General features: G+C 42.2%; 1 protein-coding gene across 5 annotated transcripts in view; it reads right to left on the minus strand.

Annotated features, from left to right (window-relative positions):
• The window catches only part of fgd4a (FYVE, RhoGEF and PH domain containing 4a), a 64,948-nt gene that overhangs the window by 31,341 nt on the left and 9,794 nt on the right, over nucleotides 1–23,813 (minus strand). Inside the window, exon 1 of one of the 5 annotated variants that reach the window (XM_055033923.1) lies at nucleotides 235–396. The exons of the other annotated variants lie outside the window; for them this stretch is intronic. Coding sequence (XP_054889898.1) covers nucleotides 235–298 — 64 coding nt within the window. The 5' untranslated portion in view covers nucleotides 299–396. Of the gene's footprint in view, nucleotides 1–234; nucleotides 397–23,813 lie in introns of those variants that run through there. 5 annotated transcript variants of the gene reach the window in all.

The following is a 23,813-nucleotide window of genomic DNA, read 5'->3' on the forward strand; positions in this document are numbered from 1 at the left end:
CATCTCGCATTAGACATGGCAAAATAAACAGGCTGCATGTCTCGGATGTTTTACAGGTGACTGGCCTCACAGACCGCCTCACCACTGCGTGTGGGATATTTTTGGTTCAGAGCATTTCCTTCAAGATTATTTTCTCACCCGACTACGAGTGGAACAAAAATAAGAAGTTTTCTGACTCTGTTTGGTCGATGCAGCAGTAAAACAACATAAAGACAGAAAAGGAAGTATATCTACCTGCATGTCTTCTCCTCAGATCACGGGATTTCCCCGTCCTGTCATCACCACACTGTTCTTCCATCACATAATCACTTTTTGGATCACTATTATTAGGATCTACAAGGAAATCGCTGCCCTTTCCTCAAACCCAATGTTCCCTGTTGGCTGCCAGGTTCAAGTCTGTTCGTCATCCAGTCTGCGTACCTGAACGCTGTCACTGCACAAACCGGTTCCCTAGAAACCAGAGTCGCAAGGTGAAAGGCAGGATGGGAGGAGGGAGGCTTTGTCCTTGAAGATGTTGCTGGTGACAACGCCTTTATAATGGTTTATTTTCTGGGGGATTAGCCAGGAGTCATCGTCCCGTTGAAGTGGGAGGATGATGAGAAGACGAGGTTTAAACACTAATTTTACTGGGGAGGAGACGATGCAGGTGCAACAATAGAGAAGTGAGACTGATGAATATGAACCAACCGTAGCAGTTAATAACTCAGATTCATTTCTGTCTGTTCATCACAACTCTGTTCCCTGAAGGTCCAGTTTCAGCCGAATCTCAGTGGAAACTTTACAGTTACACAAAACTCATTTCTTCACTTATCTTTCTATATAATAATAGACATATTTACCACAAAAACCCACCAATGCTGTCAACTAAAAGCACTAAGTAAAAAGGGTGATTTACCTCTGTTTCATTTTCATGGCTCCCCTGGTTTGAGATAACTGCTATTTGAAGGCATCGTATAAATAATGTATAAGTGGGGGTTGAAGTATTAACATGCTCAGTCACACCCCTTTAATCATGCTAATGTGTGTGTGTAAGCACACGACTGAGGCTTTTATGCTTGGCATTGAAAACATCGGCTCGTCTCGGCGTCCAGATGCGTCCGTCTCTATTCGCTCAGGATAATTACCAACGACTGACAGCTTTCTGTCACGACACGAGATAGACAGAAAATAAATGGACCTTTAGAAGATCTTAAATGTTCAGAACAACCAGATGAGACTCTGATTATAGACGAGTGCATGACTCAAAACAAAATCATTCTCAAAACCGAATAGTAAAACAACCGAACTGCAGCCTTGTAGCTGGATTGTTGATTGATTTTTGCTTTAGCTACGGAAAAACAAAAGGAAACTTATGGTTGTTGATTTAACATGTAGCTATGTTGGAAGCTGCTGAAGATGCGAAAGCGTCATCAAACCGAACAAAGCGAACGCAGGTCTGCCACTCGGCCTCAGTCTGCAGTCTGGTCTGGTGTGGTTCCAACGCAGACGTAAAAATATTCCATAGTTTTTTTGCAATTTTTGTTTTTCCAATTTAGTTTTAAAACTAACAAAAAAAACCCAACAACAACCAGTTATTCAATTTTTGCTGTTTTATTTTAAAATGAAAAAAAAACAATATTGAATGGATTTCTAGACTATGTCACATACTAAAACCTCTGAAGACTTTCAAATGTAAAACCCTTAAATGATTGAAGGGCATGATTATGAATTTTACTCTGGCTACAGAAACGGTGAAGGACTGGCTGCTAAATGATGCTCTGTGTTTCTAGACGTCACTAATTCTGCCTTCTTTTGTTTTTTGAACAGAACCTGAAAGGAATTTCACAGCCATGAATCACCTGCTTGTTTGGAGTCAAGAATGCAAATGTTACGAGACTCTGACTGAACAGGAGCAGCAGAATCAGGACGATCCTTAATGTAGCTGAGAAAACGTTTTGCCTACAAAAAATCTCATCAAATATGTAGCTCTAGAGCAGATGTCATGCATTTCCTGAGTGGTTACCAGCGTGCTTCTTTCACCCAGCTCAGCATGAGAAGATAAACTCTTAGCATGATCCGAGTATGTTCTCTGGCCCGTATCTAACAAGGGCAGGCCAGTGGAGGAACTGCTTTAAACAGAGGTGCTGTGATCTTGAACATGCTGAGTGTGTCTCTAGAAACACAGCTGCTGTCCTCGTCTCTCTCTAGTCTGGTTTTCTACCAGCGTCTCTAGACTGGTTTTCTAACAGGGCCTTTAGTCTGGTTTTCTACCAGCGTCTCTAGTCTGGTTTTCTACCAGCGTCTCTAGTCTGGTTTTCTACCAGCGTCTCTAGTCTGGTTTTCTACCAGCGTCTCTAGTCTGGTTTTCTACCAGCATCTCTAGTCTGGTTTTCTACCAGCGTCTCTGGTCTGGTTTTCTACCAGCGTCTCTGGTCTGGTTTTCTACCAGCGTCTCTAGTCTGGTTTTCTACCAGCGTCTCTAGTCTGGTTTTCTACCAGCGTCTCTAGTCTGGTTTCTACCAGCGTCTCTAGTCTGGTTTTCTATCAGCGTCTCTAGACTGGTTTTCTGCCAGCGTCTTTAGTCTGGTTTTCTGCCAGCGTCTCTAGTCTGGTTTTCTACCAGTGTCTCTAGTCTGGTTTTCTACCAGCGTCTCTAGTCTGGTTTTCTACCAGCGTCTCTAGTCTGGTTTCTACCAGCGTCTCTAGTCTGGTTTTCTACCAGCGTCTCTAGACTGGTTTTCTACCAGCGTCTCTAGTCTGGTTTTCTACCAGCGTCTCTGGTCTGGTTTTCTACCAGCGTCTCTAGACTGGTTTTCTACCAGCGTCTCTGGTCTGGTTTTCTACCAGCGTCTCTAGTCTTGTTTTCTACCAGCGTCTCTAGTCTTGTTTTCTACCAGCGTCTCTAGTCTGGTTTTCTACCAGCGTCTCTAGTCTGGTTTTCTACGAGCGTCTCTAGTCTGGTTTTCTACCAGCGTCTCTAGTCTGGTTTTCTATCAGCGTCTCTAGTCTGGTTTTCTGCCAGCGTCTCTAGTCTGGTTTTCTGCCAGCGTCTCTAGTCTGGTTTTCTACCAGTGTCTCTAGTCTGGTTTTCTACCAGCGTCTCTAGTCTGGTTTTCTACCAGCGTCTCTAGTCTGGTTTTCTACCAGCGTCTCTAGTCTGGTTTTCTACCAGCGTCTCTAGTCTGGTTTTCTACCAGCGTCTCTAGTCTGGTTTTCTACCAGCGTCTCTAGTCTGGTTTTCTACCAGCGTCTCTGGTCTGTTTTTCTACCAGCGTCTCTAGACTGGTTTTCTACCAGCGCGTCTCTAGTCTGGTTTTCTACCAGCGTCTCTAGACTGGTTTTCTACCAACGTCTCTAGACTGGTTTTCTACCAGCGTCTCTAGTCTGGTTTTCTACCAGCGTCTCTAGACTGGTTTTCTACCAGCGTCTCTAGTCTGGTTTTCTACCAGCGTCTCTAGACTGGTTTTCAACCAGGGTCTCTAGTCTGGTTTTCTACCAGGGTCTCTAGTCTGGTTTTCTACCAGGGTCTCTAGTCTGGTTTTCTACCAGGGTCTCTAGTCTGGTTTTCTACCAGCGCGTCTCCAGTCTGGTTTTCTACCAGCGTCTCTACTCTGGTTTTCTACCAGCGTATCTAGTCTGGTTTTCTACCAGCGTCTCTATACTGGTTTTCTACCAGCGTCTCTAGTCTGGTTTTCTACCAGCGTCTCTAGACTGGTTTTCTACCAGCGTCTCTGGTCTGGTTTTCTACCAGCGTCTCTAGTCTTGTTTTCTACCAGCGTCTCTAGTCTTGTTTTCTACCAGCGTCTCTAGTCTGGTTTTCTACCAGCGTCTCTAGTCTGGTTTTCTACGAGCGTCTCTAGTCTGGTTTTCTACCAGCGTCTCTAGTCTGGTTTTCTATCAGCGTCTCTAGTCTGGTTTTCTGCCAGCGTCTCTAGTCTGGTTTTCTGCCAGCGTCTCTAGTCTGGTTTTCTACCAGTGTCTCTAGTCTGGTTTTCTACCAGCGTCTCTAGTCTGGTTTTCTACCAGCGTCTCTAGTCTGGTTTTCTACCAGCGTCTCTAGTCTGGTTTTCTACCAGCGTCTCTAGTCTGGTTTTCTACCAGCGTCTCTAGTCTGGTTTTCTACCAGCGTCTCTAGTCTGGTTTTCTACCAGCGTCTCTGGTCTGTTTTTCTACCAGCGTCTCTAGACTGGTTTTCTACCAGCGCGTCTCTAGTCTGGTTTTCTACCAGCGTCTCTAGACTGGTTTTCTACCAACGTCTCTAGACTGGTTTTCTACCAGCGTCTCTAGTCTGGTTTTCTACCAGCGTCTCTAGACTGGTTTTCTACCAGCGTCTCTAGTCTGGTTTTCTACCAGCGTCTCTAGACTGGTTTTCAACCAGGGTCTCTAGTCTGGTTTTCTACCAGGGTCTCTAGTCTGGTTTTCTACCAGGGTCTCTAGTCTGGTTTTCTACCAGGGTCTCTAGTCTGGTTTTCTACCAGCGCGTCTCCAGTCTGGTTTTCTACCAGCGTCTCTACTCTGGTTTTCTACCAGCGTATCTAGTCTGGTTTTCTACCAGCGTCTCTAGACTGGTTTTCTACCAGCGTCTCTACTCTGGTTTTCTACCAGCGTCTCTAGACTGGTTTCTACCAGCGTCTCTAGTCTGGTTTTCTACCAGCGTCTCTAGACTGGTTTTCTACCAGCGTCTCCAGTCTGGTTTTCTACCAGCGTCTCTGGTCTGGTTTTCTACCAGCGTCTCTAGTCTGGTTTTCTACCAGCGTCTCTAGTCTGGTTTTCTACCAGCGTCTCTAGTCTGGTTTTCTACCAGCCCGTCTCCTCTAGCCACGCCGATTGGTCCGTCCACCTTTTAAAACAGATCACAGCTGCTGGACAGGAGCTCCCATATGTGTCAATCAATATGTTGTCTGCCTAATGATCCCTCTGACTGAGTCCCAACGCTCCAGTGCGTTCACAAATGAGCTACTAAGCATTCACAGCCGGCGTTTCCTTTAAGAGGCTCTGAGAGGATTTACAGGTTAGAGACTGATGAGTGACAGAGACGCACATCGAGATGATACTGATATTTAACAAGTTCATTCCGATTAATTACATCAATTAAATTAATTATTATTACTATGTTTTTGCACACAGGTTCCTTTGGGAACCTTTGTATTAGTCGTTTCTGGTAAGCCTGTTAATATGACGCACCAGCTAGATCTGCTAACAGCAACGGTGGAAGCTGCTTCTCTCTGACCTCTGGGGTTCATCTCTGCTCCAAACCGTTCTGATGGGACGCTGGAAGAGACTATTGTTGTGCTAAAGTTGTGCTAAAAGGAGTTAGCTGAACATGTAGCAGCTAACGCTAATGTCAGCAACCGCATTTCTAAAAAAGATCCATGAATGATAGAAAAACACTTTGCTCCAATCTGATGGTTAAAGAGCAGAAATATCTTTGACTTTCAGCTCTTATGGTTATTTATTCATTAGTTCAGCAGCAAGATTACAGTCCCACCACTATTTCCTTCAGATTTTACATATTCCTAACTAAACGGTGAAACTTGAATGTTAATGAGGTATTTTTTGCTTACGAGCATCTTTTAGCTGTTTACTTTAGAAACTTTTTTTTTTTACCCAATACTTATGCAGAATATTTAAATAAAAGCCACAGGTTCTATTGTGGAGGCCAAGTTAATGTGAAGTAATATTCAGTTATTGTTAAAACATTTTGTTTAATATGTAATTTAATAAGTGAATTTGTTTAAGTTTAGGAAGAATTATTAGTACTGCATGTAGCTAATTTTGTAATGTTTTGTTGTCAATGAGTTTTATTTTAAGTTGTATGTTTATAGTTTAAGTGTCCATTTCGCAATTTATGCAAATGAGGTGTGGACGCTGTAGCGTTAACAAGAAAGAAAGGAAAGGCGCTTCTAGTTTATCTACAGAGCCACACGGTTTTTCAACCGTAGTTGTTTGTGAAGGTTAGATAAGATACAACTGCTCTTGTAAAGGATATCTCACAAAACTGTGGAATAAATTTTTGTTTTGCATCCTTATTTCGGAGCGCTGTGGAAGTTTTTATTTTCCTCTACAAACACGCGAGTGGATACAGCAAAGAAACCTTGTGGCATCACATTTCGTTGAAAAACCTGCTTTGTGGATTAATTATCATCTGTGGACAGATTAAAGCAGCAAAACAAGCTGGAAGAAAAGTGAGTAGTGTAAACATTTCGGAAACATTTCAAAAAAAAAAAAAAAACTGCCGAGTCATTGTGGATGCTAAGTGCTCTTCGACACAATCTGCAAGCTTTTCGGATCAGAAAGGGAGTTTTCTGCTGTTGCTGTTTGGATATTTAATGTCATGGACGTTGAAAATGAAGATATCGTGGCTACAATGGAAGCTAGAGCAGTAAAACTCACACCTAAAGCTATGGAGGAAAAGTTGCAGCGTGCAATTGGTTTACGAAGAGCCAAGTTAGCAAAGTTAACAGGCACAGTGAATCAGGTGCGTCAGCTGATTGAAACTGAAGATGATATCAGCTTAACTGAAGCAAACCAGTTAATGAAAGAATTTAATAGACTGTTTGGAGAGTTTTGTGGTTTGAACACAAACGTGAAGGAGCTGCTCCAACAAATGTCAGAAGAGGATTTAAAATTGGATCAAGAAAACTGGTTTGAACCTAAGGCTGATTCTTTCAAGGCTTTTGCAGAGACAGCTTTGGCTTGGATTGATGGAAAGGCTAAGAACACAGCAGAGGCTGAAAAATGTGACGAGGAGATTAATCCATTCGACAGCGTATCTAATGCATCTTTGTCAAAAAGAAGTCATAAGAGCTCTTCTGAACGTGGTTCTTGTGCATCATCGACTGCCTCTTCCACACGAATGAAAGCAGAGTTGGAACGAGCTAAGTTGTTGGTTCAGGCATCATCTTTGAAACAAAGACACTTACTGGAGGAAAGAGAGGCTAAACTCAAAGCTGAAAGGGAGGAGCTAGAAATACAAACAGCTCTAGCAGCAAATGAGGCAAAGATGAAGATCCTATCAGAATATGAAGTGTGTTCATCTAAGGCATCCAGTCGTGCATTCAAAGTGGATGGAATGAACTCCTATGTGACTTCTCACAGAGCTGAAGATTTGTTTGCTCAGCAGCAGTCAAATAATCCTTTCCCAACACAAGAGGGTCAAATTCAGAACAATAACGTTGTCCAAAACATGCAGCAAACACGCGTGGTTACCTCTCATCCAGCACAGACGCCAAGTGCCCTGCAGGATGTAGTCGAAGTGCTAACAAAGCAGCAGAAGTTGGCAGCATTGCCCCCTCAGAACATTTCCGTTTTTAAAGGGGACCCATTAGAGTATCGGCTGTTCATTCGGGCATTTGAACATGGGGTGGAGGATAAAACCGAAAGCGACAAAGACCGGCTGTACTACATGGAACAGTATACAAGTGGACAGCCACGAGAATTGGTAAGACGTTGTCTTCATATGGAACCAACGCGTGGGTATAAGGAAGCTAAGAGACTTTTGGAAGAGCACTTTGGCAACACCTACAAGATATCGGTGGCATACGTTAACAAAGCTCTTGGTTGGCCAACCATCAAGGCTGACGATGGAGAGGCTCTTCATGCATTCGGACTATATCTCACTGGATGTCGTAATGCAATGGCAGATGTAGAGTATATGGAGGAGTTGGACAACACAGCCAACATGCGTGCCATCATTGCCAAGCTCCCATATAAATTGAGAGAAAGGTGGAGATCGCATGCTTGTGGAATCTTGGACAAAGAAAAGCGCAGAGTCAAGTTTGCCGATCTGGTGGATTTTGTCAATAAACAGGCCAAAGAAGTTTTACATCCCCTGTTTGGTGACATAAAGGACAGCACCTTAAAGCTTCAAGTTAAAGGACAGGTGGATGAAAGGTTGCAAAGAAAAAGTGGCTTCAAAAAGGGATTCACCACAGCTGCAACTATTACCACTACACAGGACACACAAACCAAGGCAGAGAAAAAGGTCAGCAGAAACCAGACGTGTGCATTTTCCAAACCTTGTCTCTTCTGTCATGGTGAGGAGCACACTATGGAACAATGTAAGAAGATGAGGAAGTCACTTCACAAGGAAAAGATTGATTTCTTGAAAACTAAAGGATTGTGTTTTAGCTGTCTTAAAAAGGGACACATGAGTAATTTATGCAAAGAAAAGGCCAGCTGTCAGGTTTGTGCGCAATACCATCCCACAGTATTACACATAAAGAAAAGGCCCAGTTGTGTTAATAACGAGGCAGGGCCTGAAGTGGCAACAAGAGAGGGAGAGGAACAACCGACAGAGTCAGTTGTGAATGGATTTGTGGAAATGGATGCACCCACTTATGGTGCAGAGAAACCAGAACACATATTGGCGATAGTTCCAGTCAAAGTCAAACTAAAAAGAGGTCAAAAGGTGACATACACCTATGCATTTCTAGACCCAGGCAGTACAGCTTGTTTTTGTACTGAAGAGCTGATGCATGAACTCAATCTTTCAGGCAAAAAATGAACATTTTGCTGAAAACAATGGGAGAAGAAAATGTCGTCAGTAGTCACGTGGTTTCTGGGTTGGAAATAAGCAGCTTAGACAATAATGATTTTTTCGAGCTGCCAGAAATGTTCAGTCACAGCAACATCCCTGCTTCTATCTGTAACATTCCTTCACAAGATTACGTGAAACAAATGGCCCTACCTTCAGCAGGTGTCAATACCTAAGATTGAAGCAAAGGTTGGACTTCTGATTGGGACTAATGCTCCTAAAGCCATGGAACCTTGGCAGGTTATTGCAAGTGAAAGGGGAGGTCCATACGCTGTGAGAACCAGGCTTGGTTGGACCATCAGCGAACCCCTCCAAGGACACATTTTACAAAGTGCAACGCAAGGGTTGATTCAAGTTTCAGCAAATCGCATATCAGTAAGCAGATTGGACGAACTGTGGAGTCAGCAGTTTAAAAGTGACTTTCCTGAGTGTGAAAGAAATGAGAAACAGGAAATGTCAAGGGAAGATTTGCAGTTTTTGGATATTGCAACACAGTCAGTTACCATTGTGGATGGACATTACAGTATTGCTTTGCCATTACGGAACAAGCATATTCGGATGCCTAACAACCGTAAAGTGGCAGAGCAACGTGCCTTAAACCTAAGGCGGAAATTGGAGAAGAACTCTTCCTTTCACACTGAATACTCAAGTTTCATGAGTAATATTATAGAAAAAGGTTACGCGGTGAAAGTTCCAGAAGAAGACCTTGATCGTGACGATGGGAAGGTTTGGTATCTGCCACATCACGGAGTCTACCATCCTAAGAAACACAAACTTAGAGTGGTTTTTGACTGTGGAGCGTCGTACAAAGGCACCGCTCTAAACAACCAGTTATTACAAGGACCAAATCTTACGAGTACTCTGCTTGGAGTAATTATCAGATTCAGGCAAGAAGAGGTGGCAGTTATGGCAGATGTGGAAGCAATGTTTCACCAAGTAAAGGTACCTAATGAAGATTCAGACCTTCTACGGTTTCTGTGGTGGGAATCTGGCGACACTACTCAGAAAATGGTGGAGTACAAGATGGTGGTTCACATTTTTGGCGCAACTTCGTCGCCAAGCTGTGCTAGTTTCGCTCTCCGCAAATGTGCCGAAGACAACCGAGACCAGGCCAACAATCAAGCAGTTGACACAATACTACACAACTTCTATGTAGATGATTGTTTAAAGTCTGTGAGCTCAGAAGAGGAAGCCATCCAGTTGTACCACACCCTAAGAGCGGTATGTTATAGAGGTGGATTCAGACTCACAAAATGGATTAGCAATAGCAGAGCAGTACTATCAGCTATTCCAGAAGAAGAGAGGGCAACGGAAGTTAAAAATCTGGACCTGGAGCAGGATATGCTTCCTCTAGAGAGAGCGTTGGGAGTCCAATGGTGTATTCAGTCTGACAGCTTCAGATTCAAGATCATAATGCCAGACAAGGCTCCTACTCGGAGGAACATCCTTTCTATTGTGAGCTCCGTCTACGACCCATTGGGTATCTTGTCACCAGTTATGCTTCAAGTTAAGAAGATTCTGCAAGAGCTTTGCAGGCGGAAGGTTGGATGGGATGTCATCATACCTGAAGACTTGGCTCATAAGTGGCTCGAGTGGAAGACCCAGCTCCACCAGCTGGAGAACATAAATGTTCCAAGATGTTGTAAACCTGTAGGATTTGGACAGTCAGTATACAACCAGCTGCAACATTTTGCTGATGCCAGTGAAGAAGGCTATGGCACAGTTAGCTACTTGCTACAGAAGAATAGCAGTAACGAAGTTCATTGTGCATTCATGTTAGGGAAAGCAAGAGTGGCCCCACTTAAGTCGGTAATGGTTCCACGTATGGAACTTACTGCAGCAGCCATGGCAGCACGCATGGACAATGTTCTAACATCAGAGCTGCAACTTCCACTCCAACCATCTGTGTTTTGGTCAGATAGTACCACGGTACTGAAATACATCAACAACCAAACTAGTAGGTTCCGCACATTTGTTGCTAATCGTGTGGATGTCATCCTGAAGTGCTCCAATCCTCAGCAATGGAGGTATATCAACACCTCATTGAATCCCGCTGACTGCGCATCCAGAGGACTCAAGGCAGAAAGCTTCATTCACCACCATGTATGGTTACAGGGGCCGGGCTTTCTTGTTAAACACATGGACGAATGGCCAGAGTGTGTGCATACTATTGGAGATCTGACTACAGAAGACCCAGAGGTGAAGAGTACACTGATTTGTGCTCACACTGTTAAGGAACGTAAAGATGTATTGCAAGAATTCCTGCAGTACTTCTCATCCTGGTTTCGACTAAAAAAGGCAGTTGCGTGGATGCTTAAAGTTAAGAGTATTCTACTGCAACTGTGTCGCAAAAGAAAAGAGTTAATTGCTGTGAAATCTCAATCTGAAGTTGAAAAGGAAATGAGAGGTTTCAAGGAAAGCCTGTTTCAAGCAAACCACAAGAAACATACTATAGAGAACCTTGCAAAAGCTGAAGAAGCAATTGTTCGCTTTTGTCAAGCAAGGGCATTTTCCGAAGAGATTACTGCACTTTCTAAAGGTCAGGGAGTGAAAAGGACTAGTTCTCTTTTCAAACTGAATCCAGTACTTGAACAAGGCATTCTCAGAGTTGGAGGACGACTTAGGAAAGCTGCACTACCGGAAGAGTCAAGGCGCCCAGCAATCTTAAGTAAGGATCTACACGTCACAAAGCTTATCCTCAAAGAAATTCATGAGAACTTGGCGCATTGTGGTCGTAATCATGTAATCTCAAAGCTGAGAACAAAATATTGGGTTCCTGGTGCCAACACTGCAGTGAGACAGATACTCTCCAAGTGTAATGTCTGCCGACGTGCGCATGGAGTTGTAGGAAAGCAACAAATGGCAGACCTTCCTCAAGACAGAGTTCTGCCAGATGACCCACCATTTTCTAACTGTGGCGTGGACTACTTTGGTCCGTTTGAGATTAAACGTGGACGAAGTGTGGTGAAGAAGTATGGTGTCATTTTCACCTGCTTAACCACTCGTGCGATACACTTGGAAATGGCAGCCTCACTGGATACGGATTCCTTTATTCACGCCCTTCGTCGCTTTATTGCTAGACGAGGCCAAGTAAAGATCCTTCGTTCTGATAATGGAACGAATTTCATCGGTGCAGAGCGTGAACTTAAAAGAGCCATTAATGAATGGAATGTGTCCAAGATTGAAGACCACCTTCAACAACAAGGCATTCAATGGATGTTCAATCCTCCCACAGGATCCCACCATGGCGGCGTCTGGGAGAGATTAATAAAGTCGGTGAAGAAAATCTTAAATGTCACGCTACAACTGCAGACACTGGATGAGGAGGGCCTACACACACTTCTGTGTGAGGCGGAAGCTATTATTAATAGTCGGCCAATAACTAAGTTGTCCAGTGATCCAAACGATTTGGAGGTACTCACTCCTAATCACCTCTTGCTTCTGAAAACTAAACCATCTCTTCCTCCTGGACTGTTCGATAAACAAGATATCTACGCAAGAAGGAGATGGAAGCAAGTACAACATATGTCAGAAATATTCTGGAAACGTTGGACACGAGAATATTTGCCACTACTTCAGGAAAGGCAAAAATGGAACCGTCCGTCTCGCAACTTTGCAGTTGGAGACATTGTGCTTATTGTTGATGACACAGCTCCACGCAATTCTTGGGTTACAGGGAAGATAATCCAAACCATCTCTGACAAGACAGGAATGGTGCGTCAAGTGAAAATCAAAACCAAGACAAGCATGTTGGACAGACCCATAACGAAGATTTGTCTTTTACAGGAAGCGGACTGAAGCAGTCATTCATATAGAGACTGAGAAGTTTGTTTTAATTTGTTTTTGTTGAATGGCATTTGAGTACTTTGGCTCCACAAGTTTTAAGTTGGTAATTGTGTAATAAGGGTCACAATTAGGGGCCGGAATGTGGAGGCCAAGTTAATGTGAAGTAATATTCAGTTATTGTTAAAACATTTTGTTTAATATGTAATTTAATAAGTGAATTTGTTTAAGTTTAGGAAGAATTATTAGTACTGCATGTAGCTAATTTTGTAATGTTTTGTTGTCAATGAGTGTTTTATTTTAAGTTGTATGTTTATAGTTTAAGTGTCCATTTCGCAATTTATGCAAATGAGGTGTGGACGCTGTAGCGTTAACAAGAAAGAAAGGAAAGGCGCTTCTAGTTTATCTACAGAGCCACACGGTTTTTCAACCGTAGTTGTTTGTGAAGGTTAGATAAGATACAACTGCTCTTGTAAAGGATATCTCACAAAACTGTGGAATAAATTTTTGTTTTGCATCCTTATTTCGGAGCGCTGTGGAAGTTTTTATTTTCCTCTAAAACACGCGAGTGGATACAGCAAAGAAACCTTGTGGCATCACATCTATTATAATGTCCACTTTTTTCTGCTTTCTGCTAATTTTGCTCTTTTCTGCATCTGCAGGTTTTGCACTGGAGTTTTTCTTAAATCTGATCAAAAGCCAGTTTTCTCTACAAAAAAAAAAAAAAAAATATATATATATATATATATATATATATATATATATATATATATATATACTCCTTCATGCTATTTTCAGTTTAATCTGGGGTCATAACCTGTCCTGTCACATTAGAACCAGTAGCATATCAAGTTTACAGATAATAATGTACAGTCAAATTACAGCACATGATTTATTTGAATATATATAAGTCTGTCATAAACAAATATTTAAATATAATTAAAAAAGTCACAGATCTGCCAGCGTGTTTGGTGTGTTTGCAGGGATCAAGTGGAAGCAGCAAAGAAAGGCAAGTGATGCGAATATAAATTATGTAATCAGTAAATGGAGGCCTGAAGATTCAACGAAGGTAAAAAATAGAAAAACTGAAAATAAAAACAAGAGACTGTACAGTAAGAGCAAACTCACAACAAAATGATACTGTGCTGTTGATAAGTAGATACTCAGTTTAAAGTAAAAGTGCAACTACATAGAATTATTTAAGAAATGTGCGAGCTGAGCATAAAGAAATGACAGCAGGTTATTTGCAGAAGATGGAAGAACTGAAAATAACAGCTGGGACTTTTGGAGCAGTGGTGGTTCTGCAGGAAGGATCTGCCATCATGCTTCCTTGTGCACCAGGGATGCAGCTGTCTGACACTGGAGGAGCTCTCTGGCTCTGCAGCAGTGTCATGCATGTGGGAGACATTGTCCAACACTGATGCTACAAGCTAATTTTGGAAACATTTGCACTACTTTATCCAAGTTATTTCTGTATTTCTCCAAATCACAATGACATCATTTTACAGGTATTCTTTGCTGACACAAATGACATTTATTTCAACAAAAAAAACTTAATTATTGCTGCACAAAACAACCTCTACCTGTTGACAAACAACTGTTGGAAGACTAGAATGAGATTTTAAAGAAAGAGATTCAGAACAAACTAAATAGAACTTTCTGTGAGTTTCTTCAAATGTCTCTTTTGTCTTGAGTTGATAAGAGAAAACTGGGATCAGGAGAAATTCATAAGATTTGGCTCACTGCATTACATCTGAAGTAAATGAGGAACATAATGCCAGTCAAACTGCACAGCAACTTCGTTCTCAAACAGCATCTTTGTGCTCAGCATGAATGAGGCCTTCTGACTGAGAGCTGGAGCCATATTCTCAGCACAAGCTGCCAATGCAGCGGCAACCCCGCAATCCTGAAAGTAAGCCTGCAGATGGGCTGGATGCCAAGGCTGGAGCAAGCAGCCAGGCAGAAAGAGAATGACAACAGCCAATGATTAACATTCAGAACAACTCAAACTTCCTCTGCAGCTAAATGTGAGCTCTTTCTTCCCCAATTTGGCCTGCAGAAAATGATTTGAACAACTGAAAGTACACATGCAGTCATCTGTCATCTTCTGTTCTCATGGACACAGCAGCTAATCTGATAGTGGAGTAAAGTGTCAAGCAGCATCAGCATTTCTGACGTGTCAGAGGACACTCAGAAAGACAGACCTCAGCCCACAGAGGACAAAACGACAGCATGATCACCTGAAGGCAAACCAGTCAGAGAATAATGAAAACCCGTGAAACAGACAAAGTGACGAGGATGAAAACAGACGATGAAGCTGCTGACAGGCAGAATCAATAAAGAAAAGAGACGCAGCTTTCATAGTCAACATCATCCTATAACATGGATGTCTGAAACGTCTCCACAGCGTCCTGGAAACAGACGTAGAGACATCTATGTAGTTGTATCATCTCTGCAGAGACGAGGAAAAGTTTCTTTAAAGGGTGACGGTTCAGACTTTGTGAACAAACTGTTATGATCTGAGATAAATCTACCTGTTTTTCCATCTACCTGACTCTTACAGCTGGTTCCTGCTGATTAGAGCTGTTATTTCAAATCAACTCTACAACAATCCATCACTTAAATGAGAAGAAATGCCCTCTCAGTGTTATCCTGTTAAAAACAATGAAACCTCTGCATGAAAAAGGAGGAAGTTTCTCAACGGAAACTTTGCTGGTATTTTTCTCAACCTTTTCTTGAGCTTTGAGGAAACAGCAGAAAACCTAATAGAATGTCAACTCAATATTGTTGACACACAGAATATGACTGTTACGTTTAGGAAAGTAGAATAAATGAGTGGGAAACGGAGTGGAAGAGGCAGTACAGTGATTCTGCAGAGATATTAGCCTGAGTTACAGTGAGGGAATATGAAAAGTAAGGATTCCAGTGGTGGATATGGATAACAGTGGAGCTAACTTTTCATTTAGCTCTTTAGCTAACTTAGAAAATCAGCTGTGCACACTGTGTAGAAAAAAAGAGAAAAATATGATAGTTATTCTTTTTATTCTCTTTCCCTTTTATTCCATGACATTGTGGAATAAAATAAAAATTATGTGTCAAAATGTCACATCTGCCCCCACATCTGCATGCATCTGTGGGGGTGGACACACTCCTAAATGCTATTGGTCAGTTTACTTTTATTTGGCGGCTTGGCGCTCTTTCTGTAAGTTTAATGAGACTGCAGCAAAGCTAGCTAAAATTTGATGAGCAGACTTTGACCCCCCAGCACTTTTGAGAGGGGTGAATGGACCCGCCTGCACTTTTTATTGTGAGCGCGGTCTGTGTACTTTTACAAGTTTTTTTCCTGTTCTGTAACTGAATATCTCATCCCTTCTCCACTGACCGACCGTGACATCTGCCGCGCTCTTCCTCTCTGTCACTCCACATTGGAAGAGTAAAATAGTTCAATCTCGTCAAAATGTTTGTCAAAAGAGCAGAAATTAATCAAACATTGTTGCTTCACTTCCTCCTCTGGACGTCTCAAACACCTGAACCTGGGGAATCTCTGACCTCATCCTCGTGGATCACATGGATATGATTTGCTCTCTTTATTATTTAGCGCAGCTAACATTTTAGTTAGCAAAGTCCACCACTGAATTCTCGACTACAAGAGAAAAATCCATTTAATGACATTTTTAGAAATATCTGGGTCTAATAAAATAACTGCCGAGTCATTTTCTTTGCTTTTAAAGGAATCAGGAAGTTGCTTCCTCCTCTGTGAGATTATCTGACTGTTTAAGATGACAAATTTACTTTTAAAATCATAGTTTTGTTTTGTGAAAGATCAACGATTAAAGACTGATCCACAGTATTTACACACACGCGCAGAAGCATGTAGCCAAACACACACACACACATATTTTCCTGCAGCTCCGGCCAGCTGAGGTCGATTACACCAATCGAGGCAAACAGAGTTAACTGAAATCAGGAGCCTCTATGTGCAAAGATATGTGGGCGTGTGTGTGTGTGTGTTGCAGTATATCTTGAGACCGACTGCAGCTGATTCAATATCGCCTTAAACAAAATGAATAGTCCTCTCCAGTCGGTGCAGAACTGCAGCTCAGACGACCCACACGCTGCCACAGACACCCACGGCCAACAACGCCACGCCGCGCCGCAGCACCTGCCTCATCTGTGGAGAGATCAGCGGCTTGTCTTTTGTCTCGGGAGTCCCTCCCTTTGTCGCCCTGAGCAGGTAATGTTTCTCAGTGAGCAGAAAGCCAAAGCCAGCGCTTTCTCCCTGTGCGGATGGGGAAAGTAACGGCGCCAGGATTTGCATTGTGCGTCTCCTGCAGCCTGCCGGTGCTGCTGGGTGAACAGATGGAGGCACTGACCTTAGCGGAGGTTGAGTCCAGTTTGAGTCCAGGGATGAAACAGGAATCCTGAACCGAGGAGACCTTCCTCTCTCTTCCTCTGCCTCTGTCAGCGCTCTGACGCTCAGGCTGGCAGGTTCAGCCTCATCGTGTTAAACTGCTGCCTCACCGCATTGGTTGCATCTTCCCTCCCTCAGATTGGCCTCACACACACACACACACACACACACACACACACACACACACACACACACACACACACACACACACACACACACACACACACAACCACACACACACACACTTCAGCAAACTGATAAAGTGACTCGCCCTCCAGCTCAGTTCCTCGTTGGCTTCGGTTTTCCTCTTTATGGTGAAGAGAAAACGATCACATTCCAGTGGAGACGCGGCACAAGGCGGAGGACCTGAGCCTCCTCTGTGGGTGTGTATGTCTGAGAGTGTGTGTCGCCTGGACAAGCAGACCCATTGTGTTGGATGAAGGGGAGGGCCGGAGAGAGAGGAAGTGGCCAATGGCCGAACTCTGCAGAGGATCTCGGTTCTGACACCGAGCGACCCCCCTCCCAGGAATAAAGCCGGGTGGGGAGCAGAAGAAAGGCGACGCATCTGGCCAGAGACGTCACAAAGAACCGGCTTCTTTCTGAGAAAGAGACGCGCAGGAGCAACGGGATGAAGAATCCCGACTCAGCTCTGGTCGTATCTGGAGTCCAGAAGCCGGTTCTGGAGTCGCCCACTTTCTCACAAAACAAATCAGAAAATGATTCAAAAACAGGAAGGGAAACTGGGAAGTTTTATCTGGAGGGGAAATTTTGAAATCATCATTTACACTATATATAAAAGGACAAATCATAACTTTTAACTGAAAAAAATACAAATGAACCTCTTTCGTTTATCAAATTAATATTCACAGTGAGGTGTTCAGAATTGTCTTGGTTTTGAAGGTTTAATATTTGTTGATATAAATAAATTTGACTCTTTCCAGGATCAAGAAGCTGAAGAAGCTGCCACTTTCTTACCCACACTAACGATGACTCAGCACTTCTCTGTTAAGCTGTTGTCTTTTAGGCTGCAGAGGAAACCAGATATTTACATACACTCTGCAAAAAGACACATAATTAAACCTTCACTGTCTGACATTTAATCAGAGAGCAGTCTCTTTACAGTGACTGCTGTAAAGAGATTGTGTGGATGTGTGTGTGGTGGATGTAGCAACACATCCATTGCTGTAGAGACAATCTCCTTACAGCAATGGATGAGTTGCTCCATCCAGGAGGGTGGATGCTGCCAGTCGTGTTTTCATCAGCAGCTGTTTCCACTACAATGAGCACAAAACTTAGTTGGTATTCTGCTAATGTTGAAACACAGTTTTTATTTCATGTTGTTTCCATTAAATAAAAAATAGTTAAAATCATCAATTTATGCAATAAGTCATTAAAAATAAAAACGCGACGCCATCATCTTTCTACCACTTCCTGCCGTCTTCTTTGTCTTTTCCAGCAGTAGCAACATCCAGCTGTTGATCACATGACAATACAGCCAGAAAACCTCATAGCACAAAAACCTTCCACCAAAAAATGTTAGTTTTAAAATGACTTTTCCATTTAGCAAATTTATTTTTGTAATTCCAAGTTGCGTCATTTTGAGGTCAGAAGTGGCAGAACTGGGTCGTTTGCAGGCGACCTCCCTCTCACACCTTCCAGTGCTGAGAAAGTTCTTGACTGACTTTGACTCTTTTTGTCCTTCAACTTCTAATTCAGAAACTAAAACTGGAAAAAATGACAGCCGACGTTAACAGATCATTTCTCAGATGTTAATAGAGCAGTTTAAGTCTGAAAATGTCTGAAATGTGCAGCTCCTGCTACATCCCCTTCATTTCAGGAACTAACTGCTCTTTAGCTTGATGACATGCATATCTATTTTAAGTTTGAGTTCATTTGATAAGAACTCAGATATTATCATTAAAACATAACCAAAAGTAAATATTAAGTAAAAATAAAAAGCATGCAGTGGGCCGAAGGGCTGGATGAGTCCAGTGATAAACTGGTGAGATGAGTCTAAACACAAAGCTCATCTGAATCGACTAAAAGCACATATTGCTTGTTGTAGGTGGGAGGGGAGGCTCCATTAGTCACGATGTGTGAAAGAAAGGCAGCACTTCTTCCCCCCGGCTCAGAAAATGACCTGCAGACATCGATGGGTGCTAAAGTAGAAGGAAATGCTGCTTTCATAAGCGTTGGCACAATGTGATGCTCAAACCTAAACCTCGCTGGGGGAATAAAAACAATGTTTAAATGTTTAAACATTACGTGACAGCATACAGAAATCATAGGGCATTAGATCTACTGGAACGTTTTTTACTTTACGGTTCCATCCAGTAAAATAAATATGATTCCACTTTAACTCACAGTTTTCTATCTGAGAGGATTTGGACCTGGAACCGACTCCCTATCAAAGGAAACTGTAACCAGTTTCAATGTTAAAAAACTCTGGAACTGAACGCTTAATGTTTTATTGTCGTGTTTTTAGATTTCATTGCTTTATTTGTATTTGTATGTATTTTAAATTACTTATTTCACTTTCTAACATTTTTAGATGTGCTGTTTAAAACCAGCTCATGCTGTAAAAACTGCTCTTCTGTTCAGTCTGTTAATGCGTCGGTCTCAAATAAACCTATTTGATAAACATGCAAATGTTTTCGACTGCAGAAAGCCATTACATTACAGTCCTGACCTTCCTCTCTGCTCTCGTTTTTCATTTTTCACCTCAGCAAATTCAACATGGACCCAGTGGCTCCCACTGCTGCCTGTTGGCCGTTAACATCCAATATTTCCCAGCAGCTACATGAAAGGACTTACTGTCTCTCTTAATCTCAAACACACCTTGAACCATGCTGTGAGTGTGGCTAGACCTCACTACACCACACACTAATTAGAGAGTGGAGGGTCTGCAGAGCAATAATAAAACCTCAGCAGCACAATGTGCCAGACACGTGCCGAAGTATTCCTGCTTGTTACGCAGACAGAAAGAATGCTTCATGCTCGGCTTCCTGTAAACTTTTAAAGGCAGCAATTCATGCACATGGTAATTCAAAGTACTTTAGAGGAAAACAAAGAATCAGGAATAAAAACATGAAGCTTCATTTAAAACAGATTAGCTGTCAAACCGAAGGCAGATCAACACGGTTAATTCAAAAAATGCAGAAAGTTGCTTTTCATGGTCATAATTACAAGATGTGTGAAAATCAATTAGTTGATGGATTAAAAGTAGGAGGTGTTTACTTAGAAAAGCAGATTAAAATGTTCCTACTCATGCAAAGAAAGTTCATATTTCAATTAAATTTAAAAGTAAGCAACCTAAGTGATTGTACATAGGATATATTAAAACCTTCAGTGAATATTTTATATTAAACTGTTTTATAAACTCACCTGCTCAGTGAGTACAGATGGAAACTAGCTTAAGCCTTTTGTTAATGTTTTTTGCACATTGTCCCTGTTCTAAACAAAACTTAGAAAAAACTAAAGAAGTCTTATTTTGCTTATCAACAATAACCCAATAATAAAATATTTTAATTTCATGCCACGTAATGGACAAGCTGTTTGCTCTGATGAAGGTTCACTCACCACTTCATACTAAATGCTTGAAGAGGCTCCAACGGCAGTGCAACCTGACCTCTTTTCGGATTAATTCTGATAATAATAACCTGAAGGGACTTACAGGCTCAATAAGGAACATCATCTTCTGAATATAAATATATTTTGTGGTTTTTTTTCTTTGATATATTGTCTGTTGGATTCAAATGTCTGTCACCTAAATTCCAAAATAGTTCATTTGTTCTTATTGATGTTATATTCCCAACAATCCTAACAAGACCGTTCGCTCGGTTCTCAGGAGTGTTTTAGTCGGAGTCAGAAGCTGGAGGAAGACGATGTGATTTTCTCCGGGATGACGCAGTGATTCAGCTCAACATCCTAACCCAGTGTGACGGGTGGACTCTAACAACGCAGAGCGAATCCCTCTCAGCTCCCAGGTTTCAGAACATGCCACAGTATTCAATTATTTACGCCACATTAATGTGACGCCAGGCGGCTTTTACTGAAGAACCATTTAGAAACAAATTGGGTTCCAGAAACACGTCGAGCAGCAAGGGGAGCACTTCAAAATAATGTTGGCAATAATATCAACTTATAAACCAAAATGCTGGATGATTGCTATCTGTCGTTTCCATGGCGACACTTTTTCATACCTATTTATTCACAGTCCAGTCTGTGCATGCAGAGACCATCATGCAAGGATTATGGGCAGGCAGGTGAACATTCAGCTTGATATGCACCTGCTGCAAAGTCCTTAGTGCACAGAATGAGAGGAAGGAAATCACACCTGCTATTGTTAAAAATAATAGTTTGTTTAATAAACATGCTGAAAGGAAGACGAGGAGAAACAAACGGATGAAGAGGAGAGTCAGAAAAAATCTCAAGCTGTTTCCAGTTAGCATCAAATCAAAACATTATTACATTATTATAACAGTTTGTTACAAACACTGTCACTTTCATTCATTAACTTCCAATTTATTCTAATTTCACAATAGCTCCTGCTAGTGGAGTTAGCTCCTGCTAATGTAGTTAGCTCCTGCTAGTGTAGTTAGCTCCTGCTAGTGGAGTTAGCTCCTGCTAGTGGAGTTAGCTCCTGCTAGTGGGGTTAGCTCCTGCTAATGGAGTTAGCTCCTGCTAGTGGAGTTAGCTCCTGCTAATGGAGTTAGCTCCTGCTAGTGGAGTTAGCTCCTGCTAATGGAGTTAGCTCCTAGTGTAGTTAGCTCCTGCTAGTGGAGTTAGCTCCTACAAGTTGAGTTAGCTCCTGCTAATGGAGTTAGCTCCTGCTAGTGGGGTTAGCTCCTGCTAGTGGAGTTAGCTCCTACTAGTGGAGTTAGCTCCTGCTAATGGAGTTAGCTCCTGCTAGTGGAGTTAGCTCCTGCTAATGGAGTTAGCTCTAGCTAATGTTATCAGATGCTGTTAGCTCTGATAACAGTTCAGTAGATCAGAAGCTGATCACATTGGCTGTGGCAAAGATCTCGTGTTTAACGACACATAAAGACGTTTTGTGGGCGGCCATCATCAGCCTCCGTCATCTTGAGTTCTTTGTTTACAGACCCTGGTCCACCATAAACTGTCCGCCTCATCGGCCCAGCATGCATTGCACCAGTGAAAAAATAGTGATCTCTGTCAAAATGTAAAATATCCCGTTTCTGATGTAATTACGAGTTTTTAAGCCCAGCAGACAACAACTTACAGGTTGATAGAAAAATATATTTAGGCCAAAGTTATTATAAAAACATTTGCAGAAATCAAAATGAAAAAATAAAAACTTGTTTGAATTGACTATTTGTTGGCACAGAAACATGAAGCAGACATTTTGCACATGACAGGATGTTTCTGTCAGACATCGGATGATATTCAGAGATTTAATGCAGTCAGATGCCTCACTACCTTCCTTCCACACAAACACACAGCCAGTATTACACTTTTTTCTACCTCCTCACAGCCTCCTCTGTCTCTGCAACACGTCCAGCCCTGTTTCACCAGCCTGTCCACCTCTTTGTCCTCCCACTGGACGAATGTCTGCAGGCCATGACTCACCTCCTCATCTCTAATGCACAGCGTACGCCCCCCGTACCCCCACACGCCCCCCGTACCCCCACACGGCCCCTGTACCCCCACACGGCCCCTGTACCCCCACACACCCTCACCCACAGTAATTAAACCCAGATCATGTAAACTGCATGCACAGAATGCATCAGAGCCCTCGCTGTTTTCATTGACTCTCATTAGCGACACACATAATGAAATCCAGCGTTGAAGGATTGGTGTTATGTGCCGACACCAGCATGTTAATGTATGCACAAGTGAGATCAAAAGCATCAGGAATGCAACAAACAAAACTCCAGAGGCTGAATCAGAGTCTGTAAAAACATTTAAGAAAGGAAACGAGTCAGCAGTGAAGTCTGAGTCTGAATATGTAAAATCAGCGACATATTAAAAAAACACGTCTACCTCCTAAAATGAACATCAGCTGATTAACGACACTGCAAGAGGAATAATAACACGGCTGAAAGGAACCAAATTGATTCATTACTTTATTTAGGGTGAGAAAAGTGGCGGGTCCATTATCCGCCTCATCTTCTTCATCTTTCCTGGAGGTAAACACACAGAACTAATCCAACCCTAATCCAAGCTGAATGAATAAACGGGCTGATGAAAACCTCCCAGGCTCATTTCAACTGTTCATGTTGATGAGGAGAGACATGATGAGAGCAAAACATACTAACATATCTGTTGATCTCCTGAAAATCCAGTTCATTAAGTCAAGTGTTGCTGTGCTCATTATTGATCTACTGGTTATTAGAAAAAAAAACAATCTCTGGGTTAGATAATGGAGAGTGTTGTGTAAGCGTTACACGTTTCCTGGACAGTCAATTATCCTGTCGATGCTTCAGCGATCACATGCTGCCCATCAGGATTCATGTTCCTCTTTACGTTATGTAACACTGCAGCAGATCTGGACAGGCGCTGTAAAAGGCTGAGGTGTTATTCTGAAGGAATTAAATATAGTTTTTGGTACGTAATCACTTTCGGAGAAGAGTTGGAGATGATATAATAATAGTAAGACTAATAGCAGCATTTAAACGGCTGCATAAATCAGAACATGCTGCAATATCAAAACTGCAAAGACAGAAAGTTATACTGTACCAGTTGTTAATAAATTAGCAAATCTAATTATTGATGAAGCAACAAGATAGAAAACCTGATTCATATAACAAACTAAAACAAACTACCTGGAAACCAGGTCCAAATTTTCAGGTGTTTTTAACACTAAATAATTAGTCAGTAAGCAAAACAACAACAACAGCAATAAGCACCATGTTTTTGACAGTCCAGTTCTTTCTCTCTGCTCTGACCCAAACCAGCCTGTTCCTCTCCTGGCCAGTGGGGGCGCTGCACCAACAACCACTGAAGGAAACAACACAAAAACCTCTGAAGACACTCAGAGCAACTTCCTGTTTCACCAGATGAAACAAGATGGAGGCGTCAGAGTTTAGTGTTGGAGGATTTCTCTTTAGTCTTTGGCTGAAGACCAGGAGCCATTTCTGCTAG

The sequence above is a fragment of the Poeciliopsis prolifica genome, unplaced genomic scaffold (assembly GCF_027474105.1).
Source record: "Poeciliopsis prolifica strain line A6 unplaced genomic scaffold, Auburn_PproV2 SCAFFOLD001, whole genome shotgun sequence".
Taxonomy (NCBI): domain Eukaryota; kingdom Metazoa; phylum Chordata; class Actinopteri; order Cyprinodontiformes; family Poeciliidae; genus Poeciliopsis; species Poeciliopsis prolifica.